At 40.9% G+C, this 25,163-nt stretch overlaps 4 protein-coding genes across 9 annotated transcripts in view; 2 read left to right on the top strand and 2 right to left on the bottom strand.

Annotated features, from left to right (window-relative positions):
• Positions 1-1,121: 1,121 nt before the first annotated feature.
• b3galt4 (UDP-Gal:betaGlcNAc beta 1,3-galactosyltransferase, polypeptide 4) lies at positions 1,122-3,800 on the bottom strand. Its single transcript, XM_007562263.2, has one exon. It carries the CDS (start codon positions 3,055-3,057, stop codon positions 1,939-1,941), a length of 1,119 nt encoding a protein of 372 aa, XP_007562325.1. The 5' UTR covers positions 3,058-3,800; the 3' UTR covers positions 1,122-1,938.
• A 2,338-nt stretch (positions 3,801-6,138) lies between these two features.
• On the top strand, positions 6,139-15,962 carry nr2c2 (nuclear receptor subfamily 2, group C, member 2). 5 transcript variants are annotated; one of them, XM_007562258.2, is made up of 15 exons: positions 6,169-6,445; positions 7,463-7,547; positions 7,760-7,855; positions 7,981-8,181; positions 8,351-8,456; positions 8,528-8,707; positions 9,091-9,247; positions 9,543-9,633; positions 9,766-9,911; positions 10,109-10,286; positions 10,951-11,072; positions 11,193-11,332; positions 12,212-12,349; positions 12,493-12,598; positions 13,010-15,962. In XM_007562258.2, the coding sequence occupies exons 2-15, from the start codon at positions 7,488-7,490 to the stop codon at positions 13,182-13,184; spliced, it is 1,896 nt and encodes a 631-aa protein (XP_007562320.1). In that variant the 5' UTR covers positions 6,169-6,445; positions 7,463-7,487; the 3' UTR covers positions 13,185-15,962. The 5 variants fall into 5 exon arrangements, with proteins under 5 accessions (XP_016532048.1, XP_016532045.1, XP_007562320.1 ...); XM_016676559.1 differs by having other exon boundaries at positions 6,155-6,445; positions 10,951-11,332; XM_016676560.1 differs by lacking the exon at positions 6,169-6,445 and adding an exon at positions 6,468-7,069 and having other exon boundaries at positions 10,951-11,332.
• A 743-nt stretch (positions 15,963-16,705) lies between these two features.
• On the top strand, positions 16,706-18,196 carry mrps25 (mitochondrial ribosomal protein S25). Its single transcript, XM_007562256.2, has 4 exons — positions 16,706-16,939; positions 17,094-17,200; positions 17,308-17,395; positions 17,744-18,196. Exons 1-4 carry the CDS (start codon positions 16,806-16,808, stop codon positions 17,931-17,933), a joined length of 519 nt encoding a protein of 172 aa, XP_007562318.1. The 5' UTR covers positions 16,706-16,805; the 3' UTR covers positions 17,934-18,196.
• A 592-nt stretch (positions 18,197-18,788) lies between these two features.
• rbsn (rabenosyn, RAB effector) overlaps positions 18,789-25,163 on the bottom strand; it is a 13,607-nt gene continuing 7,232 nt past the window's right edge. The window contains exons 2-12 of one of the 2 annotated variants that reach the window (XM_007562254.2): positions 24,742-25,014; positions 24,228-24,362; positions 23,996-24,096; positions 23,857-23,902; positions 23,606-23,767; positions 23,263-23,525; positions 23,087-23,157; positions 22,496-22,582; positions 22,318-22,420; positions 21,401-21,505; positions 18,789-21,319 (exon numbers count right to left, since the gene is read on the bottom strand). In XM_007562254.2, coding sequence (XP_007562316.1) covers positions 20,225-21,319; positions 21,401-21,505; positions 22,318-22,420; positions 22,496-22,582; positions 23,087-23,157; positions 23,263-23,525; positions 23,606-23,767; positions 23,857-23,902; positions 23,996-24,096; positions 24,228-24,362; positions 24,742-24,904 — 2,331 coding nt within the window. In that variant the 5' untranslated portion in view covers positions 24,905-25,014 and the 3' untranslated portion in view covers positions 18,789-20,224. The remainder of the gene's footprint in view (positions 21,320-21,400; positions 21,506-22,317; positions 22,421-22,495; positions 22,583-23,086; positions 23,158-23,262; positions 23,526-23,605; positions 23,768-23,856; positions 23,903-23,995; positions 24,097-24,227; positions 24,363-24,741; positions 25,015-25,163) is intronic. The other variant, XM_007562255.2, reaches the window with a different exon arrangement.

The raw sequence follows: 25,163 nt of genomic DNA, 5'->3' as shown, positions 1-25,163 counted from the left end.
AATGCAAGGAAGAAAACTTTCTTTCTCGATAAATACTTTCATTTCAGAGGAGGAAAGCTATCCAAATCCATGTACCTGGCTCTATGTGGAAAAAATAAGTAAACCAAGAAAAAAGAAGCAGAGGAAATAGATCAACAAAAGCCCAAACTAATATGTATCTATTTATATAACTTTTGACCACAACTGCTGTTGAATTAGAGGAATAAAATGTTAGACTTCTTTGCTCGTTATTTTCCTGTATTTTCCCGAATTCAGAGTTCTGCATGTACAACAGTGGAAAAACACAGAGAACAACCAGTCGCCATTCAACTTCAGACATATCTAGGGTTTTATTCAGACAATCAAATGCGTAGAAAAACAGATCAGCATCACACCCAACCCATCAAGAAGTCCAAACCATAACACAGATATTAATTACTTAAGAAAAGTAGAAAAATGAACAAAATACAAAAATAAGAGAAAAAGCAAAGGCGCCTTTGGGAACTGCTCATGCCTGCAAACAAAGCAATTCGATTTGCTTCTGTGAAGTGGAGGTTTTTATTAAGAGGTGTATTCCTAATTTTAATATATGCATTGAAGGTGTGTCCTCTCCTAAGCCTCTAAGCAGTTTCAAATTACTTGGATAGGATGGGGAGACCTATTCAAAACCAAAGAGAAAGAGAAAGAGAGAGCAAAGGTCACTCTCAAGACAGGATGTTCTCATTGCCAGTTACATCTGGAATCTCAGAATTCCTCCCTTCCTAAACATTTGCACAAAGACCCTAATTATCAGAAAGAGATATATTTTTCGCATAGACATTACTCGTTTTTCCTGCCTGAGTGATCCCCAAATACTAGTTTTGTTTTCTTAAGATTTTAGTGTTCTTCTTACCTCATGGAAAACACCAAAGAATTTGACCTTGTAGTAAACAGACATAAGGTATCTCTCCCATCCTGTTTCTCCCCATTACTTTTGTTTTTGTGAACAGCACATCTGTTTCCTCTGTTAGAAGACATTCTCTACTGAAGGCCCTTTTCAAAACCCTGTTAGTGATTTTTCTGAGCTCGACTGATGCCATCCGAACTCAGGATTACTTGATCTTGTTGATTTGTAGAAACTGAAAGGAAAATGCGCAGACCAGTTTCATCTCACACGTGATTGTTTATTGGCGCCAGAATTTGATTCATACATTTCCTGAGTGAGAAAAAGAAGAAAGAAAAACACTCAGGAAATGCATACATCCTACAGTTCATAATAAACATTTATTTTTATTAACAAGGCACACCAAAATTGTAGCGCATCCTTAGTGAAATTATTTCACCGTTAACAGTATAGTGCCGCTCTTCATTTGTGAGACACCTATCAGATGAATCACTTTTAGTCACTGGAACTGATCATTTAAACCTCACTTTTTTAGCAGTCTGCTAAGTGCCACCATTTAAATGTCATACATACAATAAATGTTAAAAATTAAAGTTCTATTTTGGAGTATTTTTTTAGGGAGCTTCATTTGTGTTGTTTGATGGAACTGAATCTAATGGTATTATTTTTTGCAATACATGCATCTAGGCTTTTAGACTAAGTTCTAAATTAAAGCAGCTTGTAACAGACTGCTTGTCTTGATGTTTCGATATCGGACTCAGACGGCGGCGTCTGAAAGCATTTCTCCTATGTGCATTCATTGTGAGCAGTTGTACAATATAAGCAGCATGCTTATATTTGTTTCTCAGCTGCATGTTGTCAAAGCTAGATGGTGTGAGACAAAGACTTAGAAAACCTGAAATTATCCTGTTTTCTGAGGGGGAAAAGAAAACAAAAATTGACGTTCTTATAAAAATAAAGCTCTAATGATGACAATTAACCTAAATGCTATCAGTGCAGGTAGATTCACAGCTTGTAGAACAGTTGTGCGAGGCAGAGCGCCAGTGAGTCCTATAACCTCCTAATAGCAGTCACGGTCATTTCTCCAGGCCCAGGGCTGAGCCCAGCATCGCCCTGACTTTGCACATCCCCAGAGAAGCTCGCTGACTCAGCCAGGAGCAGGTGGGGGGTGAATGGACATCTTTCCAGTAGTCCAGCATCTCCTTGGGTGTGATTTGGTGGACGGACACCATAGCTTGATAGCAGCAGCGTCCGTATGGCACAGGTGGACCCCCAGAGAAGAGAGAGCAATGTGAGGGCCGCACTCCAGCAGCATAGGCGCAGAGGCCGACAAACACATCCTCGGGGGGCAAAGGAGTGGACAGAGGCGATGCCGATGCTGCAAGGGCAACTTTGAGCAATGCAGAGCGAGAAAAGACGTAGGCTGTGCCGCTGCAATAGTCGGGGAACACAGACAAAGGGTAGGCCCCTGAGGGGAGGTAGTGCTTGCTGTCTGGGTCTCGGTTTGGGGCCACGTGGAGATGGACTCTACCCAGGTACAAGTCCCCTTGCTCATAAGGGTTCCGGCTTTTGTTTAGGAAGTGCAGAAGAACGCTGGGATTGAAGAAGACGTCATCGTCCACTTTGGCCAAGAAGTGAGCCTGAGGGCAGAACCTGCGGGCCCAGCCCAGCATGGCCAGGGTCTTCAGGGTAAGGTTGGAGTAGGAGTCCAAGAACCGGCCCTGGATCAGGTCCCCTTTCTCCCTGGCTTCTTGTATCAGCAGCTTTCCCAGGCCGGGGTCAGAGGCCACGCCCACCATGAAGAGGGTCATGACCCGCAGGCCCCGCACCTCCACCTGTCCGCCCCAGGTGTCTCTGATGGCCTGACGAGCCCCCTGATTGGCAGGTGCTGAGGTCACTATGGCGATGAGGTACGGCTTGGCGCGCTGGCACACCAGCGGGCTGGGCATGAGCAGGAACTCCTCTGGTTTGGAGGGGGGTAGGCTCTGGGGCGAGACGATGGCGACATGCGGCTCCACCGCCCTGCTCATGCCCATCGAGGTGACCCACGTCTCAATGATGTCCAGGAAGAGCAGCGCGAGCACCGCGGCGCACGCCAGGATCCCGCACAGCGACGGAAAGATCCCCGTCCTGTTTCCGCGCTTTCCTAACCTGGGCTTGCAACATCCCCTTCCGACCGTGATCACCATCATCATCACCTTCTCTCCTGCTGCTAGTGTTGCAAGCAACAACAAAAGAAATATCCCTGTCTTCTCGCTGCTTTCCTCCACCCCGCCACCCCCCTCCACTCCTATCGTTGCTTCACGTGAAGACGCATTCCTCTTGCGGCATGTCCTCACCTCTGGGTCCGCTGCACTCTCCTCCACCTTTCTCTGCGGCAGCTCCGGTAGCTTTTCGTTTCTGCTGCAGCCTTTTGTCTTTGATTTGGGGGGATGTGCAGTTGCGCAAATGGAGCGGTCGATCTGGCAGCGGTTCGCCGCAGATTTTACTGCTTTTTTTTTGTTGTTGTTGTTAAGAGGTCAGGCAGCGCGGCCGATGGCAAATCTGTGCCCCGGTCCTCTTATTTAACGGCTTCAGTGATTCTCCCCCACAAATTGATGGTACGTCCGATATCCTGCTGAGGCGCACCAACCCAGTTTTTGATAATATTTTAATATCCATCCCATCATGTACTGAAGGTTCAGAAAACTTCCATCCAACGTTTACTGAATGTCCGCAGAGAACGTTTGCTGGTCGTTTTTGGAGTCCGGTAAAGACAACACTTAGAATTAAGCTGATCAAACAGCGACGATAAGATGAAAAGAAAAAAAATGGATTGATGAGAAAATATGCGGATATTACTCATAAAGCGTTATGTGACTTAAGCTCTCACGTTCGCCTATTGTCATCCTTACACCTGAACTTTGTGCGACACCTACTGGCTATTTTTGAGTATGATAAATAGAGATTGGTTGTCAGGTTTTCTTGTTTCAAAACATCCTTCAAGGTCAACTCCTTGGTTAAACGTCATTAAAGTTGATAAAAATAAAAAAATAAAAAACTCGTTAAGGATCCATTGTACACAATGTGATACATCCCATGTGATTATTTTTATGAATTAATGACAGCCAAGCAGTTAGAAAAATAAACTAACCTCTGTGTGGTGGTTGTATTTTGGGGACTCATCCATTGTAGGTTTGTTGGACCCACTGCATTGTATTCTTTGAAATTCAACACAAAATCTTTTTACATTATAAGACAAAAAAGATGTTCACTTAAATTGCATTGGTAAAAACTGCATATGGTTGATTTCTAACTTTGAAAGACAACATTTCATGAAAAAAATACTCGTTCATGTCTGCTGTATGACACAAACGTCTAAATTTAAATTTCTATTCAATTAGTAAGCATCTATGTTTATCCTTAAATCTATCTGTAAGGCTTTACTTCTTATCTCTTTTTAACTTTCACTACGCACATAAAGAACACATAATTACAATAATTATAATAATAATATAATAGTTATCATTATGTGTACATGGTTACACTTTGTAACCATGTCACCCTAAAAATGGGTTGATGTCAGCTGTGACACATCTGATACATAAATAAAACAAATAAATACAAACTTTATACCCAGACATTTTCCCAAACTGTAAGTTTATTCCTAAAAATGTCCAAAACATAATCCACATCATACCTCTCTAAACCTTACTGGTAGAGCTACATACAATTGAAAAAAAAAAAAGTAAATACATAAAAAATGACGACCAGAAAATGTCCTCACTTTTCAAAATGACCACCAGTTGCTTGTGAAAACACACAGGGTCACATCCTGGACAGACAATTACAGGATATGGGCTGCCTCTGTTGCAAGACAGTTAGATGATGGTCAGCAGTGTTTCACTGGAACTTTGGAGAAATGGGACTGAATCGGTGCTCAGTGGTCCAAACAACGCTTTGTCTGTAGCAAGAGTGGAGAAGTTTAGAATCCATGCTGGTTGAGTTTCCATTTTCCAGTGAAGTTTCCAGTCTGGCAACTTGAGGAGCCATGTGGTCTGCTGGTTTTAGTCCACTGTGTTTATGCAGTCCAAAGTTAGAACAGCCTAGTAATCAATTTTAGTGCTTACTGAGAAGCTTTGTAGAAATGCAAATGTTCGTTTTCCAGCAGGACTTGACACCTGCCCAGAATTACAAAGTACAAATATTTCCAGCAAACTCACCTGACCAAACTCCCATAGAACATATATGGAGTGTTGTTAAGAGGAAGATCAACTACGCCAGATCCAGCAATGCAGATGTAAAAGCCATTAACAAAGTCACCTGAGCTTCCTTAGCACTTTAGCAGAACCACAGAGTGATTGCTTCCATTCTGTGATGCATTTCATAAATCTATGCAAAAAGGAGCCCCAAGCAAGTATGTACTGTACAAAACATGGGTATGTTTTTCAAGAGACAGAATGTTTTTCTTTCTTACTGATCTAATACTGACCAGCAATGCAGATGTAAAAGCCATTAACATCTGCATTGTTAATGGCTTGAAAGAGACAGAATGTTTTTCTTTCTTACTGATCTAATATTTAAATCATTTGGGAAGCTGAAGTCAAAATTCTAAGAAACAAAAAAACTGAGCATATTTGATCATGATGAATGCAGTTAAAATCCATATAAAGATACACATTTTGACGTTAAATCTGAACAAATTCCTCTGGTTTTAGGTTGTTTAGAATTACCAAAAATCATTTCTATTTGCTAAATGCCAGCCAGAAAACCTAGCAAGAACATTTTTTAGAAATTGTTTTGTAACCTTCTTCAAATTTGGTTAACATCGGTGATTGTTTTATAAACTGGATGACGTGGGTCAAACCTTTCAGGTTTCCTTCCACAAACTTCTCACAGTTTACTAGAGTTCTGGCACATTCCTCCTGACAGAACTTGTGTAACTCAGTTAGTTTTATAGGCCGTCTTAGTCACACACACCTTTTTAGACAACAATGTCTCCACTGGGGTAACATCAGGGCTTTGTTATGGCCATTGTCTTTAAACCCATAAGGGAATACGGATTGAGTTTTAAAGCGTGCAAAACCATACAGAAATTATAATTAACTGTAACTCACGTAATCATAATTTATCACAACCAGAAAACATGACAGGGTGAAATACACTAATTTTACAAAAAAACAAATTGTCATTAGATTTATATAGAGCTTATCAAGACACTCAGAGCCACTTTACAATGAAATCAGTCATTACCATTCACGCACACAGTGACACGCAGAAACCTATCAAGAAAGCTAAATAATACCTAAATTGAAATTGTTTTTTTATCTCGTTATTTTTTTTTTTAATACGCTTAATTTGACAAGTCTCCAGACATTATGACGTCAACGCTGTCTGGCTCGCGCTAAGGCTTGGAGTGGGGGGGTTGAGGCACGCGGACTGAGAGGGAGGAGGAAGAAGAGGGAAAAAACATCATCATCATCATCATCATCAATGCGCTGTTGGTGCGGGGGTCACGAACTATGACCTTTAACAGAAGAAAATAATAATTATTTTTTATAAAACAACCGAGCGCCTTAAAGCTGAGAGCGGCGGCCCTCTGAGGTGAGTGTCAGTCCTGGACTGGAAGCATTAAAGCCCTATGAAGAAGCAGCGCTGGGTCACAAAACAGCAGCTAGCTGCTTAGCTTCCTGTCCGGCTGCGGGTGCTTTACCTCCGGGGATGAACAGAAACAAACTGCGCGCAGTCTGGCTGTCGGCACAGACACTTTAGCTGATTATTAACTAATGACAACGCTGTTGATTTGTTGTGCTCCCTGCATTGTGAATCTCAGAGGCAGACCCCGCTAGTTGCTGCTCCATAGCCTACCATAGGTTTATATGCATCTAAGCTAGCAGCGGCAGCTAACACCGGATGAACTCGACCCTTTTACCTTTGCCATCCAGCTGACACGAGTGGATGGAAATGTCTGTCAGAGATTTATTTGGAAAAGCTGATTTTTTTTTTTTGCATCTCCAATCAGAATATTAGATGTCACCCACTCCACTGCCTATTAAGAAAATCGTTTCATTATACCAATTATCATAACGTCTGCGGTTATATTGGCCAAACGCCAGATTCTCCATTTTGTTCTGTTTTGTGTTTGGAGTGAAGTTACTGATGGACAAACTGTTCAGCCAATCTGTAAACAACATGAAGCCTCACGCTCCTCCCGGTGGACTACTGCAGGTACATTAATCAGCTGCAGCTGGAGTCTTTTAAAGTAACGCTGACTAATAAAGGTTATGTAAAGGTGTAAAAATGAAAATATGTGATTACAGAAAGGCGCAAATGATGAACATTTTTGTACTTAATAAGATGTGGAAATGCGTTGTGAACCTCACATTGATTTTTGAGGATTACAACTTTCAAAATGCAGCTGCAGTTTCACATTTGACCTTTTATAGGGGAACTCATAGCCAGTGTAATTTAGTCTAAATGATCGCTTAGAAACAAGTTCAAAACATTACTATTATCAGCCTTTATGAAAGAAAACACCAATATGTCACACCCCAGTTTAGTTTGAATTATATAAAACAAATAATAAACCTGTTTATGAATAAAGTCTCTTGCATTCCTCAGACCTCACTAATGACTCCACGTGATCATGGCGACCAACCTGACTCTGCTCTCTCAGCAGAAATCAGACTCTGAGCATGAGGCAGAGGTCAGTGTACAGAGAAAGGCTTTCCTCCTGTTTTGTTTCACATCACACAGTCAAATTATTTTAATGGATTCATAAAGTGTTATGAATCCATAACATTCCACAATACTTTTTATAATACTTCCACAGAAATAATGTTTCTATGGATTCCAGATTTAAGAACTATATTTGTGTTTGCTAGCTGACAAAAAATTATTTGTGCTTAACTGGGTTAGGGGTCATGCTCTCCATCAGATCCAGTGATGGGTGAGTCTCCCCAGCGCTTCCGGGTCATCTCTGCAGAGCCTGCCACAACACCACAGCAAATACAGGTAATCGAATCAACAGTGCAATACCATGCAGATGCTGCATGTAACATGTCTCTATGCTTTTATTTCTTATTTGCATTAATAATCACACATTTTCTGTCTCCCTCTTCTGCCCCTGGACTCTTCAGATTGTAACCGACCAGCAGACGGGTCAGAAGATCCAGATTGTGACAGCGATGAACCCGTCCAGTGCTTCAAAACAGCAGTTCATCCTGACAACGGCTGACAGCTCAGGGGCGAGCAAGGTTATCCTGGCCTCACCGGAGACTCACAACTCGAAGCAGGTCATCTTCACAGCTGCAGACAGCCTGATGCCGGGAAGGATACAGGTACATTTGTTCCACTATATCCCCCCCTGCTCCATAATGTTGAGAAATCTGCTGGCGCATCCTTTGTTTGAATGTTTTTACTGTTTTTTAAATATATCCTTGACGTTATGTGGACCGTTTAAATTGGAAACTTGTAAAATATGAGTTTGCTCTTGCCTTTACCCTTCAGATCGTCACAGATCCAGTGTCAATGGAGCGTTTGTTGGGACAGTCAGGAGATCTAAGTCGATCTCAGCCAGTGGAATATTGCGTGGTGTGTGGCGACAAAGCTTCAGGTATTCTACCTTTTGGCTGTTCAGCTTCACTCTGTCGGCACTAGGACTCAAACACTTTTGTGCGCTTTCAGGGCGTCACTATGGAGCTGTCAGCTGTGAGGGATGCAAAGGTTTCTTTAAGCGGAGTGTGAGGAAAAATCTCACCTACAGCTGTCGCAGTAAGCAGGACTGTGTCATCAACAAACATCACCGCAACCGCTGCCAGTTCTGCCGGCTGAGAAAATGCCTTAAGATGGGGATGAAAACTGATTGTGAGTTTGCGTCCAGATTGAGCCCTTAAATATTGTTTCAGTTAAACAAATGTAATTAGTTGGATTAAGGGAGACTGAACAACATTGTTTTCTTTTTACTTATACTTTCTAAGAGAGTGGTTAGTAAATGCCTAGTTGTGAAGGTACCACCAAGACATTTTTCAGCAGGTCTTTTTGCCATTTTGCTGATAAAAGCACTAACTTTCTTTGCTGTTGATCTTTAATTGTCTTCACTTTGTTTATGCCTTGGAAATATCTGACGATCAATTTCTTCTTGACTTGTCATGTGTCATTATTATTATTTGTAGTAGTAGTAGTAGTAGTAGCTGTTGTATTACTCAAAAAAAAAAAATAGTAACATTCTGCTTGGTGTAAATGTTTAGCTGTCCAGAGTGAGAGGAAACCCATCGACGTTGTTCCCCGAGAAAGACACTCCAACTGTGCTGCCTCCACCCAGAAGATCTACATCCGCAAGGATCTCAACAGCCCACTCATCGCTACGCCAACCTTTATCTCTGATACGGATACAGATGGTTCCAGGTCAGTAGAAATGAGACCTGTTCATATATAGCGCTGCAAACAAGTATTTTGTTAATTATCAATGTCTCTTTTTTTATGTCTTGTTTAAACAATTATTAATGCCAGGCAATGATAACCTAAGAGATCATTCTATTTTTAAGGAAACAAAAGCAATCCAAATCCTCCATGCAATTACTTTTTTTACATAAAGCCACGTTGGTTTGGATATTCTTAGCGATTCTTTGCAATAAATGAAGTCATAATGTGAAAACTGCTTTTTTGTATTTACTCAGGTTATCATTGTATTGTTGTACAGATCCAGCCTGCTGGACCAGGGAATGCTGGTTAATATCCAGCAGCCGGTTATTCAGGCTGATGGGACGTTGCTGTTGGCAACAGACTCCAAGGTACATCTGATCATAAAGATACGCCGTGCTCTGCTGCCTCACGCTGTTCTCTGCTTCTTTGAATAACTTCCAGCATCAATGTCTTTTGACTGAAGTTGATGCCATAATGTGAGAATTATGTGTTTGCTTTAGATGGATTCTGAGCATGGAAACCTGGGGACGCTCGCCAATGTTGTGACATCGCTTGCCAACCTGAGCGACTCCCTGAAAGAGAGCCTGAACAATGGTGATACCTCCGACAGCCAGCAGGAGGAGCAGGCTGCAAGCGAGATTACACGGTCAGTTGGTCATATTCAAAGTATTTCAGCTACACCTTCATCTCAGATCCTTCAGGAAATATGTGTATGGTTTTGTTGTAATTAGATTTAGTAGTTTAAAAATGAGGGAAATCTCTTTTATTTATTATTTGCTATAGATTATGCTCTTAATTGAGTTAAAGATGTGTGTGCGTGTGTTTGTATGTACTTCAATGCAGTGCCTTTGACACTCTGGCCAAAGTCTTCAACCCACCTGAAGCAGGGGCAGAACAGAACCTGGCTGAGAAGTCGCAGTGTGTCAGTGGGACTACCATCCAGCTGATTGGACGGGACCAAGAGACGCCCATCATCGAGGTGGAGGGACCGCTGCTCACCGACAGCCATGTTGGTTTCAAGGTGAGTGGAGGGAGTCTTCTAAAGCCACTGAGATGGAAAAGAGGATGCATGCAAACCTTTAATAAACTCTGAGATTATGACAAATGTCTTCTTCTGTGGGCTGGTAATGTCGTGTTTTTTTTTTTTTTTTTTTTGCTGATGTAAGACACCAGGCAAGAGTCGAACCATATGCATGGTTTTTGAAATGATTCTTAATGGTTAATTGTTTATATCAGAACAAAACAGATTTTTTCGCTTTTTATTAGGACTGAACTGATCAATCGTGAAGAATTGATTACTGAGATAATCATTAACTAATTTAGTAATCAATTAATTGTTAACTGCAATGTAAATACTCCAAAAACAAAAAACAAAAAAAAAACCTTTTGCTGAAAGAACAACATATTCAGTGCAGGATTTAAGTCAAAACTGTACAAAAATATATAAGTGTTGCCCTTAAAATATTAAACCCTTCTTTGAAAATATTTTTACGTTCATCTTTTAACGTATTACAAATGAAAAATCTGCAGAATGTGCCAATTTTTAAAAATGCGATTAATCAATTAATCGTCAAAATAATCAACAGAATAATCGACCGCAAAGATAATGAAGCAGCCGCACTTCTTATGTTATTTTAATATAACTCTGGTTGTAATGTTCTTGTTCCTGTTTCTGTTTGCTCCAGCTGACCATGCCCAGCCCCATGCCCGAGTATCTGAATGTACACTACATCTGTGAGTCGGCGTCCAGACTCCTCTTCCTCTCCATGCACTGGGCACGCTCCATTCCTGCCTTCTCAGCACTTGGGTGGGGGAGAAAAAGAAATCTGCGCCACAAAAGTTTCCCTGTCAACTATCCCTGTCATGTTGCAATGCTGCCACCTCCTGTTTGCTTGTGGTATGTCTTACATGTTTATGCATTTCCCAGTCAGGAGGCAAACACAAGCTTGGTGCGAGCTTGCTGGAACGAGCTGTTCATCCTGGGTCTTGCTCAGTGCGCTCACGTGATGAACCTGTCAACCATCCTCGCTGCCATCATCAACCATCTGCAAAGCAGCGTCCAGGACGGTATGGACCAAAGACCCCGTCATCATCTCACAGTAGGACACAAACATGAAAACGGGAGCAAAGAAATGTCATTTTTATTAGATTGTAGCTGTTGTTGCTTGCACTAAATGCTAACATATTGCATGTCTTAGCCTCTGAGTTGTGTGGTGTGCCCTGTCCCCCAGGTATGAACATGACAGTGTGTGCCCCTGATTATCAGCCAGCTTAAAACATTAATATTCGGGGAAGTTTGTTTGTCTGTGATGACAAGCCTGAAAGTTGCAATATTTTCTGTAACATTGATCTCCAGCCCAGCTGCAAAGGCCCCGCTGTCCTGCATGTCATAGATGTTTCCCTGCTGCTACATGCTTTATTTAAATGCGTTTGTCAGTAACAGGGGTCTTTGGAAGTTGATACTATGCTGAAGAGATAATGCAATCATTTCTACCAGATGCGTGTGGACCACACTCACTCCACATTTTTTAGGTTCTTGTGAAGATGCATAAGTCTTGCATCACTCTGTTTATGTTTTTGTTTTAGTGACCATTTCCAAATGAAAGCAGGAAGCCCCAAAAACCTATTTCTGTAAATATTTGACAGCTTGTTTCTACTTGGGCAGTTTTAAAAAAAAAATTAAAATTTATCTGAATGTCAAAGTATAAAATCAAGTCATTTAGACCTTTTATTTTTGTAAAATCTGCATAATTGTCTAACTTTACAATAACTTAACATGGCTTCATACAAAAAGCTTAGCCGTGTACCTCATTTTTTGCTCATTAAAAGTCTTACATTATAAGATTAAATCTAGAAATCCAAGCCCAGGACCCTGCTGAACTCCATGACTACATTTGTTTCATGGGATCTATACAGAAATGTTAGAAGTTTCCCTTTTTTTTTCAGACAAACTTTCTGGAGAGAGGGTGAAGCAGGTGATGGAGCACATCTGGAAGTTCCAGGAGTTTTGTAACAGCATGACACGGCTGGAGACCGACAGCTACGAATACGCCTACCTAAAGGCTATCGTGTTATTCAGTCCTGGTGAGAACTGTCTTTAATACAAGAAACTTATTTTAAATCATATTTTTATATATATATATAAAAAACCTACACAATCAGGTTAGTTTCTTTTTTTTTTAATAGATTTCAGTTGTTTTCTTTTTGTTGTTTTTCCTGATGATCAGATCACCCAGGTGTGGAGAGCAGCGGCCAGGTTGAGAAGTTCCAAGAGAAAGCCCTCATGGAGCTGCAAGACTATGTGCAAAAAACATATCCTGAAGACACATACAGGTCAGTTAATGATATTAATTCATGGCATGAATTATTTCAAGAGTAAACAAACTAAAAGTGAATCTGGTCACTCAGAACAAACAAGAATCATTCAGCAGAACCAGACTGGCTTCTTCATACCTTAACTTTCAAATAGATGTATAAAATATAGAAATATGTCAAAAAAAAAAAAAAAAAACCTCACTACAGTCATTGTTATTGCTCCCATTTTAAAATAAGAGCATCAACATAAGGGAATAAATAATGTTACCTCAGACATGGTTTCAAGTGTAGTGTATGTATGCTTGTATGTGGTTCTGACCTAAACTTTCATGAATATAAGCAGAAATTGTTCAGGTATTTTTGACTGAAATAAGTCATCAGGGATGATTTTGGACAAAATCTGACTAAAATAATCTTTTTTCCCCTCAGACTAACGCGCATCCTGACACGTCTGCCTGCCCTTCGTCTAATGAACTCAAGTATCACAGAGGAACTCTTCTTCACTGGCTTGATAGGCAACGTCTCTATTGACAGCATCATTCCCTACATCCTCAAGATGGAGACGGCGGAGTACAACAGCCAGGACTCGGACTCGACAGAATGACAACACACCAAGGACCTAAAAAGTGTCAGTTAAGTTTGTAAATCTCATTTTTCAGGTACATGGTCTCTAGAAGGCTGTAGGTGAACTACAAATCTTTGTTTTCTAACATGACTTGCCGGATTTGGCGTAACATGGCATTGGAAAACCAGGATGACCAGGAATGTTTTCTGCACTTCATGCTGTGAGTCGCTCATAACTACATGGGGAAAAAAAAAAATCAGTCAGCTGTAACTTCTCGACTGTCTCTTTTAATATTTTCTTCACATTTCATTGAGCACTTTGATCCTCATTGTCAAATGTTTAAATAAGCCTTATATTCTATGATGTTGATCAAATACATGTAATATCGAGTACTAGCCTTCGATTCCAAAACGTCAAATAAAATACCAAACACAGCCTGAAATGTAAACATCAGATTATGTAAACCTACAGGAGGATCATATTGTTTTGGTTTTTTCTGCAGTCGGTACGTTTCATGTTTGTGGCAAAGGTTTCAGACTCAAACACAGACGTCTCTAATAGCCAAGAAATTTAAAATCACTTTCACATCAAAATACATATAAACTGGCTTTGTATGTTTGTTTTTTATTTCGTTGATGTTTTTGTCCAAGTATTTTAACAAAAGCTAATTAACAAGCCTCACAATTGTTACGTATAATCTAAATGGAGGCCTTTTAACTTATTTTGTTTATTTTACGACACTTACACCCAGATCAGCCATGTTCATACCGTTGGCCTGAACTATGAAGCAGGTTTATCAAGGTAAATTTAGTTTCAGGTTCAGTTTAAGATGAAGCTAATTCACTTCTGACCTGGATCTATCACCATGGTAACTCCTAGAAGACACTCGGGCAGCATAATATTAGAAAAACAGAAAATAAAGTGATATTATTGCTGTACCCTGAGAAAAATTGTAGCTGTTATGATTAACCCTTATTCCTTTAATTATTCTCATTCTTTTTCCATCATTGCAGTATAAGTACAATTATGCTTTGATCATTTGAATATGAGATCGAAATGTACACTAATCTTCACATTCCCAGCAATTGTTTTGGGATTTTTTTTCAGGTGCTATCATCGGTATCTGCCAACATTAGTAATTTGATCAGCATTGATCTGATTAAAAACAAAAAAACAAAAAAAAAAAACAAATGGCAACAAGATTTATTTTCATCTTGTTGCCATTTGTTTCTGGAGGAGGAGGGGAGGAACTGTGTTTGTGACAGTGATGGCGATGCAGCGCAGGATTGCGATGAGTTTACCTGAAGCAGAGAAGCTCTGGTGAAGTCAGCGGTGTGGCTGTTTTTTTTCCAAGGCGTCGAAAGGAATTTTGATGTTAGCTCATATGTTCATATCAGTGCATCCCTAGTGTTTTTTTTTTTTGCCAGCTTCCTTCCTTTCTTCGTCTTTTCTTCTTTAATTACCGCTCCATCTGTTTTATATTAACACTCTTGTATCCTGCATCACTCAGGCCTGCCGAGTTGATAATGAGCTTCCTACTCACAGAGATGTAATCTTCAAATCTAATTTTAGTTAAACTGGTCCTCTAAGAGAAAATGTGTTTGAACCAGCTTCCTAGCAGAAGGCCTTGGTCTGAGCAGTGCTGTTGTCTTTTATTACCATAAAGGACATTTCTTGGTGTATTTGAATGTGGATGCATTTATTAAGGTACACTGCTTTTAAAATCTGTGCAATCACCTCCTCCACTTTTTTTCCTTATTGACAATCAGTTATGTTTTGTCCTTCTGTCCCATCAGTGTTACAGCTCTGTAGACACACACGTCTATCTTTGTCTTCAATCAATTGAGAATGTTTTAAAGACGATTATTTAAAAGCTTTGGGTTTAAAACTCGTTCTAATGTGTAGCTAAGCTACACTTTATGTCTGCATTGGTATTTTGTTGCACATTACTCAGCTTCTGTGGTGTTCCACTGCATTTGGGCTGACTAAAGCTGTATATTTTGTATGTTTTTTGAAAACATTCATTTGTTTTGAACAAATTTGCTTGTTGCATACTAAGTGTACTTAAAGTACTTTTTGGGCAGGTATCCCTGATTGAAAAACAATGAGATTCTGTGGAAAGCCAGCCTTGAATGCATTCATGTCTTGAGGACAGCATTGAGATATGCATTGGCTTTACCCTCTTGTATATATGTTTAAATAAACATCCACAGCAACATGAATGGTAACGGGGATGTACATAAGTCAGCCAGGTTTGTGTCTCATGAACATCAATTGTAATGTTTTGGTTTTAAACCTGAAAAGACTCTTTCTAAAAAGGCACTGGTGATGAAATGACGACATTTGTACATGTAATGGACATTATAAAATGAGCGCATGTTGTTTTTAAACAGGGTTTTATAATCTTTCTGTGAGCCCTAATAAGGAGCATTGTTGTCATTTTTATAGTGCATTGCCATGCATGAAGAAATTGCTTAAGCACATTTTAATAAATGCAGTATGTGAAATATTGATTTAAATGTTGTGGCTTTAGCAGCTATTCCAGATGCATAGATCATCCTCTTTTGTGGTATCATTTGGTTAACATTTTTTGATACTATGTGAATCTACTCTGTTCTTTTTTCTGTCTCCAAAAGTTTGAATGGTGAATTTTAAACATTTATTTCCCAAGATGGTTACAACCCTACATTTCTACCTCACTGATATAAATCAAATGTATTAAGAACTGAACTCTTGTTTCTGCATTCCAGTAGGAGGCTAGCTTCTCTGAAGCAATGCCTCTTATTTCAACTAAAATAAACATCTATTCATTTAATGTAACAGGCCTGATGTTGTTCTTTGAAGAAGTTTGAGATTTATGTTATTTTTTTTATCTGTTTTTTTTTCTGGATTTTCAAGATGCTTTTTTTTTGTCACAGTGACAAAAAACATGTAGACTTCCTATTTTAGATGGACAAAAAGTATTAAAGCTGAAATATATAAATTGAGCTAATCTAGACTGACTGGGTGTATTGTTTCCAATTTTTTACACATTCTTTTAAAAGGAGGTTGTAGCTGTGGAAGTCATATGTAGCAAAAAAAAAAAAGTCATTTAAAAAAAAATAAGTATAAACAATCTTACACTGGCTTTTTATTTAGAGGTATAAGAGTAAAGGGGGTTTTGTCAGGATTTTGTGTAAAAAATAAAATAAATATTCGATTTTGTGTTTTGCAGCCATAGAAAATGCCAATTGTGTATGTTGAAGTTTGCAGCAAAATGTGTTAACTGAAAGTTCCAGAAGTATGATTAATTTGGCAAAAGTCTTCATAAGCCAGGAGTCTGCAACTCAAGTCATATGCCACTGTCCTGCAACTTTTGGATGCTTACCTTCTCCAACACACCTGTGCAAAACCTGCTGATATGCTAAAGGAGGCAATTTAGCATTTTGATTCAAGTGAGTTGGAACAGTGATGAATCCATAAGTTGAAGAACGGTGGCAAAATGTATGACAATCAGGAGAAAAGGAGAAAATAAGTGATGTAACTGCGAATTTATTAAAACTACAAGTACCGTCAACTCGTGGTGTTTACCTGACGTAGTGGAACGTCATCAAACTGCGTCAAGCACCGCGTACGTGCGCTTGTGACTTCCAAATAAAATTGATTTGTAAATAGGTAAACATGCCTATGAAAGGGAGGTATCCGATCAGAAGGACGCTGGAGTACCTCCAGAAGGGCGACATCATCTTTAAGAAGAAGGTGAAGATCATGACCGTGAATTACAACACACATGGAGAGCTCGGCGAAGGAGCAAGGTCAGAGCTAACGGCTTAGCATCACACAAGCACTAGGTTTACAGCCACATTACACTGCAGCAGTCACATATAGTTTTATCCATCGGGAGTATTGCAGTTTATATCAGTTCCTGCATAGTTTTAAGATGTTAATTCTTTATTTTATGTCTTCCAGGAAGTTTGTGTTCTTCAACATCCCGCAGATTCAGTACAAGAACCCGTGGGTCCAAATAATGATGTTCAAGAATATGACACCATCGCCCTTCCTCAAGTTTTACCTGGGTGTGTGTGTGTGTGTGTGTGTGTGAGAGAGAGAAAGATTTCTCATGTTGGTGAAGGATTGTTTTAGATGCTGTCTTAACTTTGAGGTTGACTCCGCCTCTGTTTAGATGATGGTGAACAGGTCCTGGTGGATGTGGAGGGAAAGGACTGCAAGCAAATTTCACAGCATGTAAAGAAGATTCTGGGTAAATCAGAGTAAGTATGGATGGTGTTTTATGGCACTCAAAGGTGTTCATGCAATTGCTATGAGTTTGTATTTATTTACAGATGTGAACAAGCGCTGAAGATGAGATGAAAGCCTTCAGATAAATTTTATTACAGTAGCCTAATTTTAAAGGGAAGATTTAATATAGATCACGTGAGAGCTTTGGAGAAGTGGGTGATAATCTTATGTTTGTCTTTACTGTTTAAAATGGGAAAGCAAAGAGCACACGTTTATCAGCCTTGACAAAAGCTAATATTCAGCTCTGACATGACAAAAAAAAGCCAACTCATATTGAGGCAGCCTGTTAATGCAGCTGTTCTGCTCTCCTCTCTCTGTAGTGAAGTGCTGCATGCTGAAGCTCAAGCCAAGATGCAGGCGTCCCACCCTGCCAACTTCGGCCCAAAGAAGTACTGTCTGAGGGAGTGCATCTGTGAAGTCGCGGGCCAAGTGCCGTGTCCCGGCACCAAGCCGCTTCCAAAGGAGATGACGGGCAAATACAGAGCCAAGATGGCACAGTCACAGGACTGAGAGGCCAAGCAGCTCACTTTTACATCTCCTCTGGACATTTATCTGGCTGTGATGGCTATATTAAAGGACATATGCTCCAGCCAGAAGCTGCAGCATCGCACTGACACACGATGATCTGCTCCACCATTTTCACACAGACTTTTAACATTCATCAATACAGATGTTAACGTCCAACTCTCAATAGCTCATTTATGTGAAATTCTGTGCAGGTTAATATGTATGTTTGAGTTACTGCTGGGATAAAGTTTTACACTCAAAAATTCTCAGTCTCGTGCATGCAAGTGTTCTCTTTTTAAATTAAGTTTAAAGAGGAGTTTGTACCACTCAGCAGCAGTCCATTTTTCTCATTTTCTCTGGTGCAGGTGTGACTCCACAAAAAGAGATTTAGCTCCGACTCCAGCTGAAGTTCACACCTTTCCAATCTCCCCCAACTCTTGAATTTCCTTTACATCACAATTCTCTCAAGGCTTTAATTATTCCTGTGTAGGTTATTCTACTATACTTTTACCTTCCACTCAACTTTCCAGCAAAGTGGAGGATGTCTTATTTACTGAGCACTCATTTCAACTGCAATCCCCATGATTGGGTTAACTTGAATATTTCTCTGTTTTTATTGCTTGTAAACGATTTATGTTTTAAGAGAATGAATCTTGTGTTATTGCAGGTCAAAACTGGCAGGAATGTTTAAAACACACAGGTTGGGTTGTGATGGGTCTATACCCGTTTCATGTTGAAACTTAATTTTTCTGAAATAAACCCCATCCAGTGGCATTCCAATTAATTACATATGCAATTTTTTTTGCCCACCAGGAGATTAGAAACAGGAACAAAAAAAAAAAAAAACCCATCACAAAATATTGTTACAGATGAATTTATTTGTGTTGAAGAAACTTCCTCTTACGAAAGTGATGGCTGTGAATCATTGTGCAGTTCCTTGTTTTAATGTAGGCATGTTGCAATTACCTAAAAACTAAAATCAACTGCTAACATACATGTAAGGAATTCACAACGTCACAAAATTATTTCTGCCACAGGTTTCTGATGATCTGCAGATGTTACAGTTTAGCAGATAAACGCAAAGAAAATGGAAAACCTGACAGAAAGCACAACAACAAATTCAAGTTGGAGCAAACATAGCAGCCCTGGATCATAATACTGCTGGCATTCATGTAGTGTTAGCATACATCTAACAAGTGTCTTAAGTTTTCTATAATCATCATTTCTAGGCGCGCAGATTTGAGCATCCTACTCTTTATTAACGGCCGTCTACAGTGTTCCTTGCTAAACAGTGTCGTTGTGTTAAGTTCGCGCAGGACGAGTGAGCTTGTTCAGATAAACTCTGGATTGAAGATCTAAAGCGATAACATGCACCGGGAGAGCGGGAAGACGAGTCCAGCCACGAGTTCAACATCAAACAGACACACGAGGCTCACCGTAAACGAAACAAAACATCACCTCACCTCACCCTGCCGGGTCACAGTAGGACATGAATTCTTTTTTTTTTTTTTTGTCTTTGTTGGCTTTAGGTGGAATCACAATTTTTTATTTTTTTTTCTCAAAGCGAAGTGCATAAAAAGCAGTTTATCTAATTCATTTGATCAAAACTTTCAGACACAGTTGGAGTTTAGATTAACAGAAAGAAATCATTAGTGCAGATTTTAACGTCCAAGTATTTCTGTCACTGTTATTGTAGGGAAACAAACAGTTCTAAGCTTAAATTTCTTAGCATGTACACGTAAAAATGACTATGGTGTAATGCACCTTTAACTCTTAATACAAACCTATTGGGTTACGTCAACAATTAGTTAATTCGCTGCTATAGAAGTTATTCTAATTTTAAGACGTTTACAGTTGCAGACCTAAAAGTTAACCCTTCACTCCCAGTGTTGTTCTTGGCACTGTTGGAAATGCACAAAGGCAGAGTTAAAACTTTTGGACTTTGTTCACAGCTTCACCTGAAGAACTAAACCACATCATCCAACTCATTCAAATAACATTCTGCTGTCTTCCTTTGTTCGTGTTTGCATTGTTACAACTCCGTAAGTGTGCCTGTACAAATTAATTTTTACTCTGTGATTTAAGTTCATGCATGGGTTTGAGCTCAGCCCTATGCAACCCTAAATGATCTAAAAATATGTTAGAAAATTAGGGACCGTAACTCTAGGTACACATTTTTAATTAGCGTCTGATGGATCAGATTTCATTCAAACTGCAGTAAATTGGGTTGACCATTCCTAAAGTGTGCGAGCCTCGGACAACTTGGTAAATAGCAGGCGATCGGAGCCAGACTGTTAGTGCCTCTTCTTCTTCTGCTCCTGCAGAGTGTGCTGTAGCTCTTTGAGGTTCTCCGACAAGAGCTCAACCTCGTCGAGCCGCCCGCTGAGTTTGGCATCGAAGATGTACGCCCTGATGTTGTCGATCTGCTGGAGCAGCAGCTCTTCCTCTATCATGTCCACATCGGGCAGAGCTTCGTCGTCGACGTCCCCGTCGAAGGGGTTGGTGGAGGCCTCGGGCGAGTTCCCAGAGGCGTCCATAAAGGGGTTGCCTGTGTCTGCGTCGTCCTCCCCGAACGGGTTGCTTGGTGTAGTTTCAGCCTGTTGGTCCTCTCTGTCTGTGTCCTCTTCAAAGGGGTTGTATTCCTTCTTGCCGTTGGAAACTTCCTTCTTGATGTCCTCGAAGAAGGGATTGGATGGATCCTCCTCAATGGGAGTGGAGTCCTCCTCTTCAAAAGGGTTAAGGGAAGTGCTGCTCTGTCCTTCACCACTAGGCGGGGTTATGTGCCCCCCTAAGCTCCTTAGTCTTGGAGGAGAATCCTCTAGAGGTGTGAGCGAGGAGAGGGCTCTGACGGCTGATGGACTGGCCTCGGTTTTCAGAGTCGGGATCTCTGCCGTAGTTTCCACTCCCGACTCCACCTGGTGATCTCCTGCTGGGTTGATATCCAGAGACGGCTCCCAGGTGAAGGACGGCTGCGTGGAGACGAAAGTGGAGCCCCATTGCTCCCTTCCTTCCCTCTCCCTCTCCTCCAGGCGCTGCAGCTCCCCTTGCTGCAAGCTCTCCTCCTGCGCCAGTTTTTGGGAGAGAGCGATGGCCATGCTGGTCTGCTGCTGGTCGTACTCATCCTGCAGCTGACGCAGGTTCTCCTCCAACATGGCGACCTCATCTGTCCGCTGAGCTTCACGCGCCTGACGGAGGAATGACTGAATGTTTTCAATCTGCTGTAAGAGGGGGTCTTCCAGCTCGCTGCGAGCGTGGGCGGAGTCAGCAGAGGGCAGCCAGCCGCCAGCCTTGGTCATGCGGGGGCCTCTAGAGGCCTGCGGCAGCTCTCCATTAACCGGTGGGCGGTTTTTCTCATACTCCTGCCTCCTTTTTAGACTCTCCTGGGCCGCCTGTTGTCCAGGGAGATATTTAATATTTAGCGACTTGTTATCTCAGAGAAAGGAAATAAAGGTGTAGGTGGAGAATCTTACCTGTCTCTCTTGTTGGAGTCGTCTCTCTTGGTCCTGTTTCCTCTTCTCTTTCAGCTCTTCATATTTGTCCTTAGTGGGTAAAGACATCAGCCCCAAAAGCTTCTCCTGGAAAAACAACAGCCAAAAAAATGAAATGAAAATGAGTGAATGTTTTCCATTCACAAAGAGTCTTCATTATGGCGATAGTCTGGTAGACTGTTCAATTAGGGACCAAAACAAACAAACAAACAAAACCTTTGAAAAATCTGTTCCTTCCCTTGCCTTTGGGGCTACACCAAGAAACACTGAAGGAAACCTCTTCAGTGTTTCCTTCAGTGAAGCAAGAACTTCACTTTCGAAAGTGAAGTTCTTGCTTCACTTTCTCTAGAAAGTGAAGCAAGAACTTCACTTTCGAAAGTGAAGTTCTTGCTTCACTTTCTCTAGAAAGTGAAGCAAAGTGAAGTGATTTTTTTAGTGACTCAAGCCAAAACAATCAGTCCAGCTGCTTTTAGCCAACTGAATTATGCTACTTTGATTATGTGTGACAACAGGTAGCTGGTTACTGTAGCTTCACTTTCTAGAGAAAGTGAAGCAAGAACTTCCTTCTTCACGAAATGTAAACACAAATTGGGCTTTTAGGATTTCTCCTTTGTCATCCGTAAAACCACAAGCCAATTCTCCCGCTAAAGCCAGACACACAAGTTTATTTAGGTTACATTTACCCAGAATGCCCTGCACTATACTTTGCTTCCTGCTTTTGGAGGTTCCATTTGGCATTCGCATATGCATCTGAACCGCACCAGAGTTCACTTCAACTGAAGAGAGACCTACGTTTGAAGGCACATCACAGTTCAACTGTGCATTCACGTGTTCTAGGTAACCGTGTGTGAATGCACGTGTTTACTAAACACAGCTGGTGTGAATCCTCCCTGTATCACCTGGACAAACAGCGTGGCTGTGTAGCGTATCATCCTCTGTAGCTGGAGCGCCTTCGGGTGTGGCTGCGGCTCACTTTTCGTCCCCAGTGTTAAAATCTTCTTACTGAGAAGAAAATAATTCAGTTTAATCTCTCAGTCCTTTCAGCTGTAAAAACCCTCTGTCACGAACAGCAGGTACCTTAGAGCATCAATGAGTTCGTAGTATTTCTGCACTTCCAGCCTCAGTCCTCCAGCAGTGTCCAGGTTGTATGTGGTTTCCCCGGCGCTTTGAAAGGAGGAAGTAGATTATCATCATTTCAGAATAAAGGTAAGCCACAAATGTATGGAAGAAAATGTATCAGTAGATGGTACAGAATGTTTATCCTGTGCCATAATTTGTGAGTTTTTTGTACTTTAAACTTACTAGCAAAAATTTAGCTTGCAGATATTCACCATCAAAAACTTGTCTTCAAATGCTGTGATTTTTTTTAGTGACTCAAGCCAAAACAATCAGTCCAGCTGCTTTTAGCCAACTGAATTATGCTACTTTGATTATGTGACAAACAGGTAGCTGGTTACTGTAGCTATTAAGAGTTGCTCCTCTGACTGGGACAAATTTCATAATGAATTTCTTTACAACGAATTTCTGCAGGCCGAATTTTTGCAGGCAAATTTAAAGTAAAAGAAAAAATACACAAATAATTGCATAGGGTGAGAATTTAGTGAGACTAAATTTCTTTCAAATAAATTATAATTTTTTTTTTTATTAATGCTTTCTAATGTGGCTTACTTGAGGGATTCAGCCATTCGGATATACTCTGGAGCCTTCTCCTCCACCTTCTCCATGCACATTCTCAGCCTCTGACAGGAAGACAATGACTGTGAGCAGGAAGCCTCGAAGGAAAACGATGAATGACAGGAAGGAACTCAAAAGATAATCAGCTGCGCTCCAGTGGTTCCACCAACCTCATACAGTTTCACTATATCTGGAACGTGATCCTTCTCCTCCAACTTCTGCTGCCTCTTCAGCAGAGTGTCCATGCAGTGGTGACAGCAGCGGATCTTCTCATCATCCTTCTCTTCCAAAATGGACGCTACGCTGCTCAAGCTGGTGATGCTGCCCCTCCTGGAGCCCATCCCACTGCCTCCGCCCCCCGCTGGAGGAGACTGAGACTGACTGGGGCTTCCAGGCACACACAGAGCTTCTCGGGTGCCATTGATGAGCTTCTCTGTTTAAATGTGTAAAGAAACTTAGCAAAAAGCACAGACCCAAGACACGACTTCAGATTTTCAAAGTGTTGCTACGTACGGGCCAAAGGCAGGGGAACGAACTCCATGCACCTCCTGCACATGATGGATCCACAGAGCCGACAGTGGTGGCGTCTGTTTCGGATGTTGAACTTGTTTCCACAATCGGGACAGAAGGGGACATCGGAGTCACTCACCCAGGACACCACAGACTTCTCAATGGCTGCACAAGAAGAGGAAAATCCTTTGTTTGCTACACAAGTTCAGACTGGCAGAAAGCCGACATGATTTTGGAGGATTAAAGAAACAGACCTCTAATTTTAGCAGCATCTGCGTTGGCTCGGTCAAACGCCGTCAACTGATACATAATTTTGTATAGTTAATAGTTGCGTTATTAAAATGAAAAGAGCAGGAAGAAAACTATGCACTTTGCAATATTTATTGGGCAAACCTTTTCCAGTCTAATGATGAGCTTATTGACTTCAATAACATAATGATCGATGCGCGCTGCCCGGTGTTTCTTAAACAGGTCCAGGTGACTTCTAGTTGCTCCTGTGGGGGAAAATAAAAGCATAAAACCTTGATAAATGTAACAAATTCAAACAATTGTGTATTGTCCCTTTATTTTTTGCTTTACTTGCACTTTTATATATTTATTATATGTTACAGAAGTAGAGTATTACCCAGTTCCTGAGGTTCCCACATGTATGGGTCGACCCCACCGTAGTAGAAGGACTCATAACTGCCGGTGTCTGGTCGGTCGTCTCCATCCCTCTTCAACAGTTTGTCTTTGGCTTTTTTTGCCTTCTGAACCAAATCTAAATACATAGCAATAAAAGAGGGGAAAAAAAAAACAATCTGAATGGGACAGAAAGGGTCATATTTCAGCATTTTACCACCACGTTGTATAGAAAACAGCAAAAAAAAAAAAAAAGAAAAAAAGAACAAAAACAAAGACAAAAACAACTGGAATTATTATGGACTCAAAAGCATTGCTGTCAGAGAATGCTGTTTTTACATAACAACTACTTTGCTTCAATAAATTATATTTTTCTTTCATATAGCCTGTCTGAAGGTGAACTGGTATTTTATTATTATTCAGTTATATGGAATCTAAATTGATCCAAATTCAGCTGAAATCAGTTCAAACCATTAACTCACAGTTTCACCAAGAAGATTATCTGCTACTGTACATACTCTTGAGCTGTCCTCGAACATGCCGATCGTCTCCTGAATGCTCCTCCTCATAGTGGCCCTGGAGTTGGTAGAAAGACTGGAGGTCCTTCAGGCACAGAGGGCAGAGAAAGCCCTCCTTTACTTCACCTGTGCCCTCAAACGGCGGTGCATAGCTGGAGGCCATGACGACACTAGGAGCTTGTGATGTTTAGGAGGAGGTCCAAGATGCCATGATTCTGCTTGGGCCAACATGTCACAGGGTTTGTACTCCACCTTCAGTTAGCTCCATAACACCTGAAGCAGGAGAACGACATTAGCGGAGAAAATCCAGAAGCTGCAGAGAAACAAAGCAAACTGACGCACCAAACCGAAACACCCACATGTGAAAAATATTAGGTGCCGACTTCCTGAAAAGTTCAGTCTGAGATTCTGAGAAAATAGGC

Source organism: Poecilia formosa, unplaced genomic scaffold, assembly GCF_000485575.1.
Source record: "Poecilia formosa unplaced genomic scaffold, Poecilia_formosa-5.1.2 Scaffold135, whole genome shotgun sequence".
Taxonomy (NCBI): Eukaryota; Metazoa; Chordata; class Actinopteri; order Cyprinodontiformes; family Poeciliidae; genus Poecilia; species Poecilia formosa.
This window is presented reverse-complemented; position numbering and strand designations above follow the sequence as displayed.